Source organism: Saccostrea cucullata, unplaced genomic scaffold (genome assembly GCF_032062105.1).
Source record: "Saccostrea cucullata isolate Sc308-1 unplaced genomic scaffold, CSIRO_AGI_Scuc_v1 ctg578, whole genome shotgun sequence".
In the NCBI taxonomy this organism is placed as follows: domain Eukaryota; kingdom Metazoa; phylum Mollusca; class Bivalvia; order Ostreida; family Ostreidae; genus Saccostrea; species Saccostrea cuccullata.
In genome coordinates, this window is record NW_026932815.1 from 309,484 (window position 1) to 326,632 (window position 17,149).

The 17,149-nt window shown below is 32.3% G+C and overlaps 1 protein-coding gene across 11 annotated transcripts in view; it reads right to left on the reverse strand.

The window, feature by feature from the left end:
* The window catches only part of LOC134236235 (uncharacterized), a 136,607-nt gene that overhangs the window by 14,048 nt on the left and 105,410 nt on the right, over nucleotides 1-17,149 (reverse strand). For 3 of the 11 annotated variants that reach the window (XM_062718402.1, XM_062718405.1, XM_062718406.1), the window contains exons 4-20: nucleotides 16,686-16,781; nucleotides 16,486-16,578; nucleotides 14,960-15,058; nucleotides 14,529-14,624; nucleotides 6,739-6,834; nucleotides 5,015-5,125; nucleotides 4,548-4,841; nucleotides 4,296-4,434; nucleotides 3,799-3,994; nucleotides 2,832-3,655; nucleotides 2,585-2,702; nucleotides 2,302-2,484; nucleotides 2,172-2,208; nucleotides 1,715-2,032; nucleotides 1,448-1,584; nucleotides 1,069-1,267; nucleotides 6-125 (exon numbers count right to left, since the gene is read on the reverse strand). In XM_062718402.1, coding sequence (XP_062574386.1) covers nucleotides 6-125; nucleotides 1,069-1,267; nucleotides 1,448-1,584; nucleotides 1,715-2,032; nucleotides 2,172-2,208; nucleotides 2,302-2,484; nucleotides 2,585-2,702; nucleotides 2,832-3,655; nucleotides 3,799-3,994; nucleotides 4,296-4,434; nucleotides 4,548-4,841; nucleotides 5,015-5,125; nucleotides 6,739-6,834; nucleotides 14,529-14,624; nucleotides 14,960-15,058; nucleotides 16,486-16,578; nucleotides 16,686-16,781 — 3,156 coding nt within the window. The remainder of the gene's footprint in view (nucleotides 1-5; nucleotides 126-1,068; nucleotides 1,268-1,447; nucleotides 1,585-1,714; nucleotides 2,033-2,171; nucleotides 2,209-2,301; nucleotides 2,485-2,584; nucleotides 2,703-2,831; nucleotides 3,656-3,798; nucleotides 3,995-4,295; nucleotides 4,435-4,547; nucleotides 4,842-5,014; nucleotides 5,126-6,738; nucleotides 6,835-14,528; nucleotides 14,625-14,959; nucleotides 15,059-16,485; nucleotides 16,579-16,685; nucleotides 16,782-17,149) is intronic. The other 8 variants (XM_062718401.1, XM_062718400.1, XM_062718410.1 and 5 more) reach the window with 5 other exon arrangements.

Genomic DNA, 17,149 nt, shown 5'->3' on the forward strand with positions numbered 1-17,149 from the left:
CCAACATGCTTCATTATCAACGACAGCGCCGAGGAAATGAACAATATTTGGGTGTTCTCCAACTTCTTTCCCAAAAAAGTTGATCTTTGCTTTCATCATCAGCATATTTTCTTCACTGTAGCCACCTAAAAAACAAGAGAGAGAACATGATTCCTCATTGAGCATTTATCTTCAGTCGCATGTCTTCTGTACTTGAAATCGTGTTCAGCCTTCACTAATATAGGAATGGAAACAAAGAAAAACAGATATATCTAAATCTCAAAGGTAAATTGGGCCTTAAACGATGAATGGACGAAGCATTTAGTAAACATAACATGAATATATACATCATATAGTATAACTTTTTGAATTAAATAGCATTTAACCTCTGAACGAGAGAAATGCTTATTGTACTTAAAGCAATATGAGCTGCATTTTTGAGAATTTTATTTTGCTGGTAAAATGTGTTTTTATCATTAATCTGTATGTAATCTAAACCCTTATAATCAATAAAACCAAAAATAAAGTTTGAAAATGTTTCAGAAGAAATATTTCTGTACAAGTGAATATACAGAATTATATAAGAAATCTTTATTGTACAGGACGACAATAATTCAATTTTGCTTCAATCAAAGCGTATAAAAAGTTCTTTCGTAGAAAATATGAACAACAGAAGTTTATAAATGTTCTATTTTTCTCTCTCTGAAATTGTTAATTACAAATTTGCAAAAAAATTTTCATATGTCAAACATGCAGCTCATATTTCTTTAACTGACTGTGCTTTGGATATAGTCTTAAGATCTTTAATATATTACGCATAGTATATACTCTAATTGGGACTGTGGAAGACCTTGCATTACTTTAATAATGAAAAGCAACATGAGCAGTCCAGGAAGCTTTGATTTAACATACTTTTCAATTTTTATACATCTTTGTGTCTTACTGTGTTACATGTAATCACATTCAAAAGTGAGCTCATGTTTTCTTTTGTTTTAAATAATCAATATAATTAAAATTATATTATTATGAATTATTTGCTACTGATTGGGCATATGGCTACTTGTATATATTTTTATGTAAAAGTCTTACTTTTCAAAGTCTTTGCAACGACTATTTGTTTGGACATGTTATTTTGTGGTTGGTATCTGGCTTTATAGATGTCTGCAAATCTTCCACTCGTCAACATGGCATCCAGCACAATTTCAGAACTGGGTAATATCCAATTGTCCGTTTTATTGAAATCCATTTGACCATATACGTATATATCATCACAATCATAGCCAGGATTCTGCAGACAAGGATTTTACATTATAAACACATTGAGAAAAAAATCAATTAAAATTTCATTACCTTAAAGACTTAAACATATATATTTTACATTTATCACCGACAATTTCGGCAATATCCCGCGAGAAAACTGAATGATCTTATCATATAAAAACCCAAAGACTAGACAGTTATCACTTACATGGGCTGTTAATCTATTTGCAATGTTCTTTCTGACCACTGTTACCCTGCGTTGAATGTCTTCTCTTACAACAGTTAAACGTCCAAGGCGCCAAAGAACGACCATGGCGGCAATCACACCCAACATGATTAAAAACGCTAAAATGGAAGCTCTTAAGCTATACTATGGCATATTCCAAAAACTTATAAAGTAACCATACTGTTTTGTTTAAGAGAGAGAGAGAGAGGGAGAGAGAGAGAGGGGATGTATAATTATATTTTTTATTACTAAGAGAAATTCCTGCTATCGCTCCACCGGTCAGAGCAGCTGGTGCTTCGGCTGTTTTGAAGTGTAGAAATACTGGATCACTCCTCTGAGGGCCATATTCTGTTACAAAGGACAGGTTGTAACTCGTTTCTGGATCCAGTCCTGTCAAATCAAACCAGTCGGCGTCCTTATCTACAAACCGGACGTGAACTTGACCACTGGATGACCGGAACTGTACTATAACCTTTGACCTTTCGTAACAAGTTGGAGGTACGATCCAATTCAGACGAACGCCGTTGTCATAGGTTGCAGTTATAGTTAAATTTATTGGACCAGAGTCTAAAGAGATGAGGTACTGATATAAAGAACCAGAAACGTAAACATGAGGTTAATGCAAATAACATGCACTATATTTTGGATCTGAACACCGTTTCGTTTACATATTAAACTCTGAGGATTATACATATATATGCCTTACATTCATCCATGCCGTTAAGGGAAGCTACATCTGTTATCTGAAAAAGGAATTGAAATGAGGTCAGAGCAAAAACACATTGAACAGAGTACATAAAAGATTATTAGTATCGAAGGTTGTTTAATCTTCTCACGGTTTTGATGTAGGAAGTTGGTAACATTGCCATGTTGTAAACGGTAAGATTTAGTAAGACAAACTCCTGGGCGAATTTTTCCTTCGACACAACCATCCAGCAGTTATTGATGTCCACATCATGACGGTAATAAAAGAAGCTTCCTACGGACGTCGTGTATCCGGTCTTAAATCCAGGATCCACCTACAGTAACAATAAACCACCAGAAATCATTTAGTCTTAGTTTTTTCTATCATATTTAATATAAAATATAAAACAAATATTCAAACAAAAAATTCCTCACTTCCGTTTTATTTCCTGGAATATCGCTTTCATGGAATAATTTGTTAGTACTGTTAGATCTTAGTTCCACATGTATTTTATGTATACCACTCTGTCTGTCAAATGCGTCTACCTGTAGGCTGAGAAAACAATTGGGCTACAAATGGTGATCTCTCATGTCAATTTTCAAAAGACTTAGAAATTTATCCTTTTAATTTCACTGATTTCAGAAGAATCAATTCAGAAAAATGAAAAGTTTTATTTCTTACCGACTGGAGAAGGCGAAGGTGGCATTTTTGACGTTCTTTGTAAATGTAACATCAGAGGGTTTTAAACTCTTTGGTGAGCTTGAATCGAAGAATATCTTTGACAAGTCGACTTTCGTATTCCCCATGATGTCAGTGGCTTTGACCCAGAAATTAATGGTATCGCCATCTTTTCTTTCAATGTTGAACGTCTGTGTTTCAGAAAATGTATCATTCACCCTATACCAGGTTTGTGGGGTTTTATCTCCCTGATTGCCATGTCTGTAGAAATATTCAAATTTCACGATGCCGTGAACATTCCGGATCTCCGCAAGTGTTCTTTTCCCTGAGTTATCATCAAGTTGGTATGGAACTTGTTTTTCATATTTTGCTTCATAATGGAAATGTCTATAATGTGTTACTGGATTTAAAAGTTTATTGTCGTCATGGAATTTGTTTTGGAAGTGTCCTTTCCACGACATAATTATGTTGTTGCTGAGATTATTCTGCCACTGATAGTTAGTTTCAGATGCTGCACTTTCTGCCTTGAATGGTAGTTCAGACAGAGTAATATTTGAACTGGGATCATATAAGACCAAGGTGCGGGCGTACTGTGTATTGTTGGCTTTGTCTATTACATTAAGTACCAAGGAATACATCCCTGCCCTCTTAGGGGTATAGGTGTAACTTGTTTCCAATGGCGTCAGGGATATTTCCTCATCTGGACGCCAGGGATTCGGTTCTGCTAGGTTGGTTGTGTTCAGCTTTAGCTGATACACCTGTATTTTGTATTCTTGGATTCCAGAAAGCTCATCTTCCCAGTTTTGCCATGATAATTCCAAAGGTGACTTATTAAAAAAAAATAAAGAAAGAGATATTAGTTCAATTCATATTTTTACAGTTAGTAAGGCTTTATGAATAGTTTCGCTGTACTTTCTTGTTGATTTGCATACATTGAATTACTTCTTTGAGTTGGGTAAGACCATGGTACCTTTGTAATATCCTCTGATACATCAAAAGCTGTTGTCTCACAAGCCCGGTCTAGAAGACAATGATATGGCTTCACCAAATCAAACCGAAACATTGTAGATTTTGTAGACATCCGCCCGATAAAGAAGTCCTTGTTTAAAGATGACCCTATCAATTCTCTAAAGCCCCCGTTCTCAGTAAAAACGGTCAGGGTTAAACTAAGCAAAATACAAATAAATGTTAGATATACTAATATACACTTAAAATTTTGGTCACTCAAACATTATGAAAAAGTTTAGATGTAACCTAAACTAGTATTTATCCCTAGATGCAATGAAACAAAATTTTGTTAATAAAGCAATAAACTTAAAACCAATCAAAACGATTTAAAAAAAAAAGCAGTCTATTTAAAAAAACATTCCTAAAAAGTAGGCTTTTTAATAATTGTAACGAACGGATCAATTATACAATATTTTCACGGATTTTCACACAAATTGTAAAGAAAAATTTGTGTTTTACTTGTCTCCATTTTCTAGCTGTCTGTCAAAGTTTACATCTGTGTAGTTACAGTGAAATACATCATCATTGGGACTGAGCTGACCCGGTTTGCTTTCACAGACTATGGTATCATTCCGACTTATAAAGGGTTTGTTCTTATCTAGTAAGACAGATTAGAGTACAAAATTAACTCCTGTTTCTAAGATAATTTATAACACATCATATTATCCACCTTTTTGTCATTTCAAAAGATGTTAATTATCATAAATTCACCTGTTCTTCCTACTTTATGAAGAGTAAGGTTTATTCCTCCGGAAATGATTCCCATTTTAAACTGTTTGACATATTTAGGAACCGCAACGTTGTCTGGTGCCGAGGAAATGGCCGCAAAAGTGACGTTGATATAGTTGTAATCATTTTGGTTGACCCACATTGTATCCACTTTTGTAGAGTTTGGTTCAGAGGAATCTGTTACAAATCGGTACAGTTCCCTCCTCTTACCAGTTCTTTCCACATAAGCGAGAATGGAGGTACATTGCGTAATAATTGGACTCATCTCTGACGTCACTGTAAACATAGATCCTCATGGATCATATATGAAGAATACTTTTTGGTCAGAAAAGTTAACATTGCCTTTAGCTTAGTGTGCTTAAACTTTTGTAAAATTAATGGAGTTAACTTAGAGATGATGTAAATGTGCGGACATATATAAATTATGCACCTTAACTACAGTAGCTTACTTGTTTTACAGCGTTCAGTTCCATCCCTCCCAGTAAACCCTTGATGACATTGACAATTTACCGAGTTATTACACGTGCCGGGGAAGCAGGGCGATTGGTAGGAACACAGAGCTGTAACACAAAACATAAAGTTTCGTCTTATAAGATTTTCATTTTTAAATGCGTGTACTTTGATAGCAACAACTTACAAGCATTTTAAAATGTTTAGATCTCAGAGTCCTTTTGCTCCAAACATGGGGAAATACATTTAAATGCATTTGAAATTTTTAAGCATTAGAATTTAAAAAATGGGCTTATGATGCTAGATCATAAAATGTTATTTTGTTTATGTGAGCCTTTGAATATGGCAAGCCCTTTTACTATTTATTCGTAAAACAAAAATTTTCTTTCAATAAGAGAGATACGGTATTTCTCTAGCATAGACAGATATCTCTTTAGCTTATAGATATATCTCTTTGACCAATAGAGATATCTTTACAACTTAGAGAGATATCTCTTGAAACAAGAGATATCTCTTTTTGTAAGAGAGATATCTCTTTTACTTAGAGAGATATCTTTATAAGCTAGAGAGATATCTCTTCAAGCGAGAGAGGCAACATTAAAAGAGATTTTCTTAGTTAAACAGATATCTCAGTTATTCTCTTTAGATTTTCAAAAACAGATATCTTTTTAAGTTAAAGAGAATTCTCTTTTGATGAAAGAGATATCTCTTTTCCAGTCATCCTTTAAATAAAATAATTAATTCTCCCTTTAAAACGAAAGCAAAACAGGAAGTAATAATTTCGCTTTTCAAGAAAAGCATGCAATACTCAGAATAATATATGTACTATGTAAACAAAAATGCTATAAATCCCTTGTTTGAAACAATAAATAATATAATCAACTTCGTTGATAAAAAAATGCTAAAAGTTTAATATCTAGGAAAACGAAAGTAAGCATGAAATCTCAAATGCAATGGACCGAATTTTCTCAGCTTATGAAATAATCAACTATTTCTCATTTGAAATCAACTTTAGACAACACTGAATTACTTTTCATGTTTAGTAAAGCTATAATAATGTAGAATATCATGAATATGTCGAAATTTAAAAATGCTTTCATGTACTTCCGTGAATAAAAAGCTTACGTCCGGTAAAGGGAGAAGCCATTTCAAATGGAATTTATATAAAAATAATGAAGAAAGATATCTCTTTTCAATAAAGAGATATCTCTTTTTGCATTAGAGACATCCCTTTTCGAAACTTTTGAAAGATATCTCTTTCACTTTGAGAGATATCTCTTAAGATAAATCAATAGAGATATCTCTTTTACTTTAAGAGATATCTCTTTAACTTAGAAAGATATCTCCAGAAGTAAAAGGGATATCTCTCTAGGTTAAAGAGATATCTCTTTAACGTTCATAGATATCTCTTTTCACGAAAGAGATATCTCTCAAGGAGAAAGAGATATCTCGTCAAGTGGAAGAGATATCTCTCATTAAAATAGATATCTCTCTCAGTAAAGAGATATCTCTCTAAGTATACGAGATATTGCTTTCACACAGAGATTCTCTTAAAAATGAGAGATATCTCTTTAAGTTTGGAGATATCTCTCTAAAATGAGAGGTATCTCTGCAATTTTAAGATAAATTTTGTTTTCCAAAAAAATAGCAAAAGGGCTTGCCATATTTGAAGACAGTGTTTGGTGTGAAGATTTCATTTCTAATTTACTGCAGTTATACTTACGCGTCTCACAACTGTCTCCTGTATGTGTACTGGTGCATACACACACATCCGGGTATACACATTTACCGCCATTTTGGCATGGTGACTGACAGATCGCTGATAAAATATTTTATAGCATTAGAAAACCTTGTTTTGTTACAGATTGCAGATATATACGAAAGCTGAATAAGCTCATTTCTGAGATGATAATTTTTTTAACTCGTTATAACGAGTTAGTTATCTCGTTATAACGAGTTAGTATCTCGTTATATCGAGTTAGTTATCTCGATATAACGAATCAATTTATCTCGTTCTGACGAGATAAAAACTGGTCTAAAGTTGATATATCTAAGTGATAGGAAGTATAGCATACAAAACCGAGTCGATTAAGTTTGTTTAAAGTGTGTGTGATAAAGATTTTATTGAAAAACAGCAAACTATTTTTTTTTTGTTTTTCGAGGCGTTGTGTACGAAAGTCATGAAGGGACATAGGATTTCTAAAAAATGTATAAAAGTAAACCGAGTTCTCGAATTTTACAATCTGTTCTCTCGGATTGAAAATCTGTTATAACGAATTGCCAATTCGTTTTCACAGATTATCAATTCGTTCCCTCAAATTACAAAATCCGTTATCTCGGATTGTAATTCATTCTCTCAGTTTAAACAATTCGTTCCCTTAAACCATTCCAATGATTTCATTACTATTATATATCTGTACATAATATCAGATATGAATAGAATATTGTAGTAGTTTACATTCTACCTTTTATTACATGTTACGGTCCAAAATGAGAAAATTGCATGAAAGTCTTTGATATTTATATATTAGAATTATTGAAAGTAAATATGTATTTTCTTCTGCTAAAAATATGAAAAATATACGTTGACTTAATTATAAAAGAGGTTCGGAACGACCGGTTGCTGAAACAAATACACAGAAAGCAACCATTGATTCAAATAGTTGGATGTATTCGTATATATATTAAATGGATTCAATAGCACGGATTGCCAAAATCATTAGACTGATGTTACAAATCGAGATCTCGAATTAATAATCTGTGAAAACGAATTATGTAATTCGAGATCTCGAATTATCAATCGAGGGAACGAATTGATAATCCATGGGAACGCTTTGTGTATTTCGAGATCTCGTGGAACGGTTTTTGTAATTCGAGATCTCAAATTAATTTTTACTTTTTTGAGAAATCGACGTGTCCCTTCATGGCTTTCGTAGTTGTGCCTGTGATTGTAGCTCGTTTATGTACAAAAGATGCAGTTATGACTGCCTCGTGATGTTGTGTTATGAGTGGCCACTAGCCCCCGAATTTGACGCTCAAGACCTAACTGCTGATGTCTCCATATCCCCCTTCTTCAAAACATTTCCGACTCTCAAAATAATATATAACACACTGTAAGTGTATATAATATATGTTGCATTAACGCCTGCACTAGCTTGCTATTATAATATATTAATTTAGGTACTTAGACATTGATAATGAAAGATAAGAAGTCATAGACATTGATTATGAAAGCCTAATAAGTCATCCAGAATAGATTAAAAAAATTAGTGTCTTTTATCGGAGAAAGTTGTCATACATAAATTGCCAAACTTTGAAGCATGTACATTTGGCAATTTATTTTTTTATATTTGTGTTCTTGGAGACGTTCACCTGTAAATGTGTAAATGTGTTCGAAGAAAGATTGCTATTCTTATCAAATTGTAATTATTGACAGCAAGATAGTTCGATATTAATATTATTCAAACCATATCGCAAATTAAGGATATCCGATCCTCAGCCAGGAAGGATAACTCCAAAAATTAATAATTAATTTGAAATGCATTAAAATGAAGCTTGAAAATGTAATTTTTTCATGCAACAATTTTCATTTTATTAATCTTTATAAGATTCAAGGGTTTTGGATATCTTAGAAAAGGACTTATGAAAGTTGATATTTGTACCCTATAAAAGAAAAAAAAATTAATACAGTTTTAGAGAAATAAGATTTTCTTGAATCCAGGCTTAGATACCAATGCTTATTAGCATGATATGAAATAAGAAGTGATTTGTGGTGTCTTGCAATGATAGCAAAAGCCTTTTACACTATTTACTATAGAATATATGATGGAAATAGAAGACAAAAAATACCAAATAAGTATAAAAATCATGACAATTTCTCTGCATGCCTGGATACCTATCGTTTTTAAACCTAAAATATATTTGTTGATCAATTTGCAATTAGAAAATACATTGCAGATATTACAATTCGCTTTTTCTGCAAAAATATTGGAGATTTGGCAATTTCCCCTATATAATATGATTAACTTTAATCTTTAACTTTAAAGAAATACTGTGGACAAATTTACATAATTTTGTGGATTCAGAGATACTTTTATGAGTATTTTTGATTACTTAACTGCTAATTTTATAAACCTGAGGATCGGACTACCTTAAATTGGCAACTTTTTATCAATTCTTAAGTTAAGTACGACTGATACATGTAATTATCAACTAAACTTCAATGGCATTAAGACTACAGCCATTTTTAACTCCTAAATTGCTATTAAATTTGGAATTAAAGGGGCAACTTATTATTTTGTTATAACGAGATAACTATCTCGTTATAACGAGAAAAACTAATTCGTTATAACGAGATAACTAATTCTTTATAACGAAATAACTAACTCGTTATAACAAGAAAACTAAATCGAGATAACTAACTCGTTATAGCGAGATAACTAACTCGTTATAACGAGTTAACTAATTCATTATAACGAGATAATCAAATCGTTATAATGAGATAACTAATTCGTTATAAAGAGATAATTATTTCGTTATAACGAGATAATTAACTCGTTATAACGAGATATCTAATTCGTTATAACGAGATAACTAATTCATTAAAACGAGATAATTTAATCGTTATAACGAGATAACTAATTCGTTTTAACGAGATGACTTACTCTTTTTAACGAGATAATCAATTCGCTATAAGGGGATGATTAACTCGTTATTACGAGATAATAACTCGTTATAACGTACGGAAGCGTAAATGGCTCTACACTTGTTGTGTTATAACTTTGTATATTGTCTTATATTTTATCGACTTATCAACATATATAGAGGATATTCAATGTTTTGTAGTTGAATATGGAATTTATTTCACAAGTGGGACAGGATTTTTTGATATTTTCACGAGTGCGAAGCACGAGTGAAAATATCAAAAAATCCTGTCTCACGAGTGAAATAAATTCCATATTCAACTACAAAACATTGAATTTTCTGTTTATTACATTTTTAAAAAGTTTCTTCGATTTTTCCTCTGCATCTATCTGTTTGTAATACAGTCATAGGCTACATGACGTCATAGTTGAGCGGTTGAGACGTCATAGCCAAGTGAGGTGAAAACATTGTAAACATGGATTTATCAACATATTTTGGGTAATTTTTACAGTTAAATTCAATGTCAGAATGATTTGTTTCTTTTTCTATATCTTATATCAGGTCAAGGAAGATTATTTTTACAACACTCTCCGTTATGGGAAGGAAAATCGAGAGTTTTAACGCCCTTTTGATATCTGTCACACTGTGACAGGATATCATTTTGATATCCTTTCACACTGTGACAGGATATCATTTTTATTCAATGAATAAATTACAGTATTTCACTGGTAAAAATGTAATAAAAAGTGTTATACCTCCTTATTTATGCCCATATTTATGTTCCCCAAACGAAGTTGGGGAACATATTGTTTTTACTCTGTTTCTTATTATTATTATTATTATTATTATTATTATTATTTTTCTTCTTCTTCTTCCTGGGTACTTTTTTGTCCGGGAATGATCTAGTAAACTGTTCGTCCGATGTAGGTAAAACCTTTTTAGGGTCAGTAGACATATTATGTAGATTTGCGGAATCAAGGTCATTTTGCGCGCACGTGCTTACAAGAGAGCGCACGTGCAACACGTGAAATGACCAATATAATAGATAGAGCCGCAACTTTTCTATTTTTTGATGAAATGCTTTGAAATATAATGTATATATTATATATATATATATATATATATATATATATATATATATATATATATATGACAAAATCCTTTGAAATTTTGAATATATATATATATATGATATATAGCAATTATATGAAAATATATACGTGCGCTGCACTCTGATTGGCTTAAACTTTAAATAGCTATAACTTCCTTGGTTTTCAACCAAACAGTATGGCATTTAGAACATAGATAGATATAATGAACTTCTACAAGAAGGTATGGTCACCATGCACATGCATACACGTGCGTGTACATGCGCTGCAATATGATTGGCTTAAAATTTAAACAGGTATAACTCCCTTGGTTTTCAACCAAACGGGTGGAATTTAGAACATAGATAGATGTAATGGACTTCTACAAGAAGGTATGGCACCATGCTCATGTATGCATGTGCGTGCACGTGAAATGAGTAAAATCAAAAATACACTTGAATGAGCGTATTTTTTAATACTTTTGGATTTAATACTTTAATATTTAGTACATTTAATATAAAGATTGTGTAGACAAGATTAAATGGTCATTACGCACATGCATTCACATGCGCACGCGTGCAATGCTAAAATTTGAATGATCTTGGTACACTTCTGGGTAAACAATGTTAAAGTCTCAAATGCATAGAGTTTGTCTTATTTAATGAAGCTTACAGGGAATATGGCACCAAAAGGGATTTGGGGAGCGTTTGGGGAACATCTGTAACGGTCCCCGTTACAATTAGCACTAGTTTGAATTGTATTGAAGTGTATTTACATAATTGAAGGCAACTTCTTTTGTTCAATAGATCTTATTGCTTTAACTTTTATCGACTGAAATATTATACTAATTTTTAAATATCGATCTAAACAAAATATCTATTCATGTCAATATAGTATTGTCGATATGAAGAAATAAAAATGAAGTTATATCGATATAGATATATGAATATTTTCAAGAGAAGTCAGAAAAAGGTGTTTTTGAATTAACTTGGCGGGGGCGGGAATTCTAATAAATCTTCACTTCGCTTGGGAAGCTTATGTACCATGTATTTGCTATTTTGCACGATTATAGGCTGAAACAAAATTCAAAAATATTTGAAAAGTGGAGATGGAGAGACATCAAAATTAAATTATATGCATTGTCATAGGACATTATCATACCCATCATTTTGAAGAGGGAATCTGATATATTCTATCATGGTTCACTGCTTATATCTCTTGAGTTCAATGGGGATTGTAAATCGCTAATGATGCGAAAATAGAAAGTACCTAACACTATTATAAAAGTAACACTGTTTATATATGTACTATGTAAATATTTGATGTTGTTCCACTCTGTGGTATACATAGGATCTGACTCATGAATGCGAACCACCAGTCTTGAAACCTCCCGCCCACCTGCATAAAAATATAATAACACCAGATCTAACTTCTTATTGCTTTAAATAATATAAAATAATTTGTGACTTCAGCCAATCTGTATAACCTTAGTCACAAAGTTTAAAGGAGGAAAGTGTAGTGTCAGCCAAATTAGATTGATAACAAGAAAAACACCCCAGGGATTTAATAATCTAACTGCGAGAATTTTCTTAAATTTGGGGACACATCAGTGGATCTCTGCTGTACTCAGTTTTTGAGGTTTTTTTTATAGCTGGATGAGAGGCACAAAGATACTCTTGTCTCCCCCTCTTCAAAAGTGGTGATCGGTGCAATAACCCACTATGGATTATAACTTTCAATTTGTCTCCATCTCCCTTTTTTAATATACTTTTTAATTTGATTCAGCCTTTTATCGTACATGCTGACATGATAAATACATGTAAGCTTTCACTGAATCCCGAGTGAAGTGAAGGTTCATTGGAATTCCCGCCCCCGCCAAAATAATTCAAAAACACTTTATTCTGACTTCTTTATCGCAAATATTCATAAATTAAAAGTGATATAACTATAACTTTATTTTATCATGTCAACAATATTATATCGATATGATTAAATATCTTGTTTTAATCAATATCTGAAAATCAGTATATTATTTCAGTCGATAAAACTTGTAGCAATAAAATCTGTTGAACAAAAGAAGTTGCCTTCTATTATGTTAAGAAATCTTAAAACAATTTAAAATATGTACATAAATAAGGAGGTATAACACTTTATATATTGGTAAGTCGATAAAATATAAGACAATATGCAAAGTTATAACACAACAAGTGTAGAGCCATTTACGCTTCCGTAATAACGAGATAAAGCTAAGTCGTTATAACGAGAAAATTAACTCGTTAAAACGAGAAAATCAACTCGTTATAACGAGATAATTAACTCGTTATAACGAGATACTTCTACAATGCAACAAATTAACGGGTAAGATGATATTCCTTAGTGAAGAATAAGATTATATTCCATAGTGAAGAGTAAGATGATATTCTTTAATGAAGAGTAAGACGATATTCCTTGATGAGGAATAAGATGATATTCCTTAGTGAAGAGTAAGATATTCCTTAGTGAAGAGTAAGATATTCCTTAGTGAAGAGTAAGATATTCCTTAGTGAAGAGTAAGATGATATTCAATAGTGGAGGTAAGATGATATTCCATAGTGGATGTTAGATGATTTTATTTGCTTTAATGAAGAGTAAGATTATATTCCTTAGTGAAGAGCAAGATGATATTCTTTAATGAAAAGAAAGATAATATTCCTTAGTGAAGAGTAAGATTGCATTCCTTAAAGAAGGGCAAAATGATATTCCAAAGTGAAGAGTAAGATATTCCTTACTGAAGTTTTGCTGTAGATAAATTTTTAGCAAAGAACTATATGCGGTATATTGCATATATTTGCCCCCACAAAAGTCAAATTTTGAAGACTTCCTGAAATGTGCTGAATTCAATAAATTGTATGAGCAATATGAATTAACAGAAAATATTATAGTGTCAAAGCAGTGTATTCACAATTTTTGTTTTTATGACGTCACAAACTAGTCCGATTTTATATCCTTTTTCAGAAAGAGGACAAAATGGACAAAATTTCAACAATGTTAGCTTTAAAATTTATAGAGCGCAAGTTTGTTCAGGAACAATATTGACATATTTCATTGATATTATCATTCTACACATTATATCAAAATATTGATCCTGAACACACATGCGCTCGGTGACTTTTACTCAAAATATCGACAAAACCTGTACATTTTTCTGTAAAATTCATTAAAAACTGAAATTTACGTCATGTTTGTGACGTCATTACGTACATATGGCGTCATTATTTATGAAAATATTCAGTGCTTTGAAGCCAGCATATACTCCCCTGTTTAAGAACTTAATTAAATATATCTCCATCAAAGTGTGATATGGGGGGCAAATATTGGTTATAACCGAATAAAGTTCTTTGCGTGTTCATTGCATTCGCAAAAATATTTTTCTTAAAAATAAATTACCAATAAGAAATTGTAAACAAAGCAGTGGTAATTCGCAAAATTTTGAAACATAAAAATTTATCAACACCATTTTGATCCGAATTCGCAAAATAAAATCGACGTAAAAATTTCCAGATTTACGGTATATATACATAAGATTAAGATTAAGATGATATTCCTTAATGAAGAGAAAGATGATATTCCTTAGTGAAGAGTAAGATGATATTCCTTAGTGAAGAGAAAGATGATATTCCTTAGTGAAGAGTAAGATATTCCTTAGTGAATAGTAAGATGATATTTCTTAGTGAAGAATAAGATGATTTTCTTTAACAAAGAAGAATTTGGCGTAATCTTCATCAACAAATTAAATACATACGTGTTTGACAAGTTGTTCCTGTGTAGGTATTGGGACATTGGCATCTTCTTGAACTTGAACAAGTTCCCCCATTTAAACATGGTGGATCACAAACAGCTAAAAGTTAATATATTTTTAAATTGAGGATTATTCAGCAAACACTTTAGTAACGCAAATATATAATTTATTATAATTTGTTCTACCATATCATCAATGTTTCTTTTATTTTCTTGAATAAAATTCATTTATTTACGTGTTTTTCCCCCCGCTCGTTTTGTTTATATTTATTGAAATGTCACCTAATATTACGATTTTATTGTTTGAAACATTTGAAATTGAAATACAGCCCTACTGGATAATAGTTGAACAAATTTTTTATTTCCAAGACATTGTATCAGAGATACCATTTTCATATAAAAGTATTCCACATGAGGAATGGATAATTGACTTACGTATATTGCAGTTGGGGCCCGTGTATTGGCGTGATGGACAGCGACATGTATTTGGACTCACGCAGACGCCCCCATGCTGACAAGTTGGATTACATACGGCTGTAATAATTGACATAAAATCATTAAAATTGATTCATTGAGTACATTAATTTCACCAAATTTTAAAAAAATTTCTGATAACATTTTGTCCGCCGTCCGCTTATCTAGCTGTCTATCTGTCTGTTCGTCTGTATGAAAACCTTTTACATTTTCGACCTCTTCTCAAACACCACCTGGCCATTTTCCATCGAACTTGCCACAAAGTATTCCTGGGTGATGGGAACTCAAGATTTTTAAAATGAAGGGCCACAACCTTTTCAAATGGGAGATAATTACAAAAACATGTAAGTGAAAAATAAATGGCATCCTTTAAAATTTTTCTTCTCAAGAACCACTGGACCAGGAAAGATGAAACTCAAAGTGAATAATCCTTAGGTAGTGTAAATTCAAGTTTGTTCAAAACATGACCCCAGGGGTAAGGTGAGGCCACAATGGACGATCAAAGTTTTACATAGGAATACAATGGAAAAAATATTCTTCTCAACAACAACAACGTCATGATTGTTCGTATTGATATGGAAGTATCCTTGGGTAGCGAAGACTCCAATTTGTTCAAATCATGACCCAAAAGGGTCACAAACAGGTAGGGTAGGACCAAATTAAAGTAGGGGATCAAGGTTGTACATACATTAAACTCACCTGAAAAAAGTTTAACATTGTTAAACGTTACATAATTTTTTTAAAATGCCCAGACCTTTAAATCCTTTATCGGGGGATGATTAGTAATTTATTGGAAAAATCTTTTTAAAAAAATTCTCAAGAACAACAAAGCCACAAATAGTCATATTAATATGAAATCATCCTTAAATAGTGAAGATTCCAGTTGTTTAAATCATGGCCCTTGGGAAAGGTTGGGGCCATAATGAACAATCAAAGTTTTACATTGGAATATATACATGTAGGAATTTTCTTTAAAAATCTTCTTAACAAAGCCATGATAAGTCATATTTATATCGAAGCATCCTCAGGAAGTTTATATTAAAGTTTATTCAAATCATGATTCCCTGGGATACTGGGTTGGAAAACAACCAGGATCAAAATTGTTCATAGGAATATAAAGAAAAACCTTTTAAAAATGTTCTTCTCAAGAACAACAAAGCCACAGTTAGTCATTTTAATATGGAATCATCCTTGGGTGGTAAAGATTACAGTTTGTTCAGACCATTACCCTCGGGGAAGGGTGGGGTCATTATGGATGATAAGTTTTACATAGGAATATACAGGAAAAATCTTCTCAAGAACAGAAAAGCCATGTATCATATTTATATGGAAGCATTGTTAGTTAGTGTTGATTTACATTTGTTCAATTAATTCATGCATGATCCCAGAAGGTAGAGAGGGCCACAACGGGGATGAAATTTTTACAAAGGAATATATAGGAAAAAATCGGTTCAAGAACAGTATAGCCAGATGAACGAGAAGCTTACGGTTTTCACAGCTCCATCCGGTGTACCCTCCATAACATGTACAGATACCAGGCCGAGTGCAGGATCCGTGTTGACATGGAGGACTACATGCAGCTGAAACAAAGGTTTGGTACTAAGCTTTGAATAGTTATCCTCTAGTTGTCTCTTTCAAATATTACTTCATTCTGTCTTTTAATTATATCTGATTGGTATAATCTTACGGGTTTGGCAGGCATTTCCCGTGTAACCCCCTCGACAGCTGCACTTGTCTGGTGCAATACACGTGCCGCGTCCACGACAATTCCCGTTACAGAGAGCTACAAATATATATCATTAAATAAATTACTGGTGATTCTAAATTTCGCATAGATGTCGCGCTTGTTGTCTTGTGTAGGAAAGGACTGCTTTCTCGCGAATCGTTTCATTCCTCAAAGTTGAATATTAAGACAAAGAAATAAGAGGGGATTGACTTTAGATTTACAGGGTACTATGTAGAATTTTTCGTTGCTGTATAAATTTGACGCTACATTTACTTTCAAATATACAGTTTAATTGAGTCTTTTTCTAAATTATGATTTTACCACGTCATTTTTGCATGGCCGAAGTTTAGTATTAGCCTCCCTTCTCATGTTTAAAGTTTATAAATAAAAATGCACAAATTTAACTTAAAGGCGATCTTTATCTG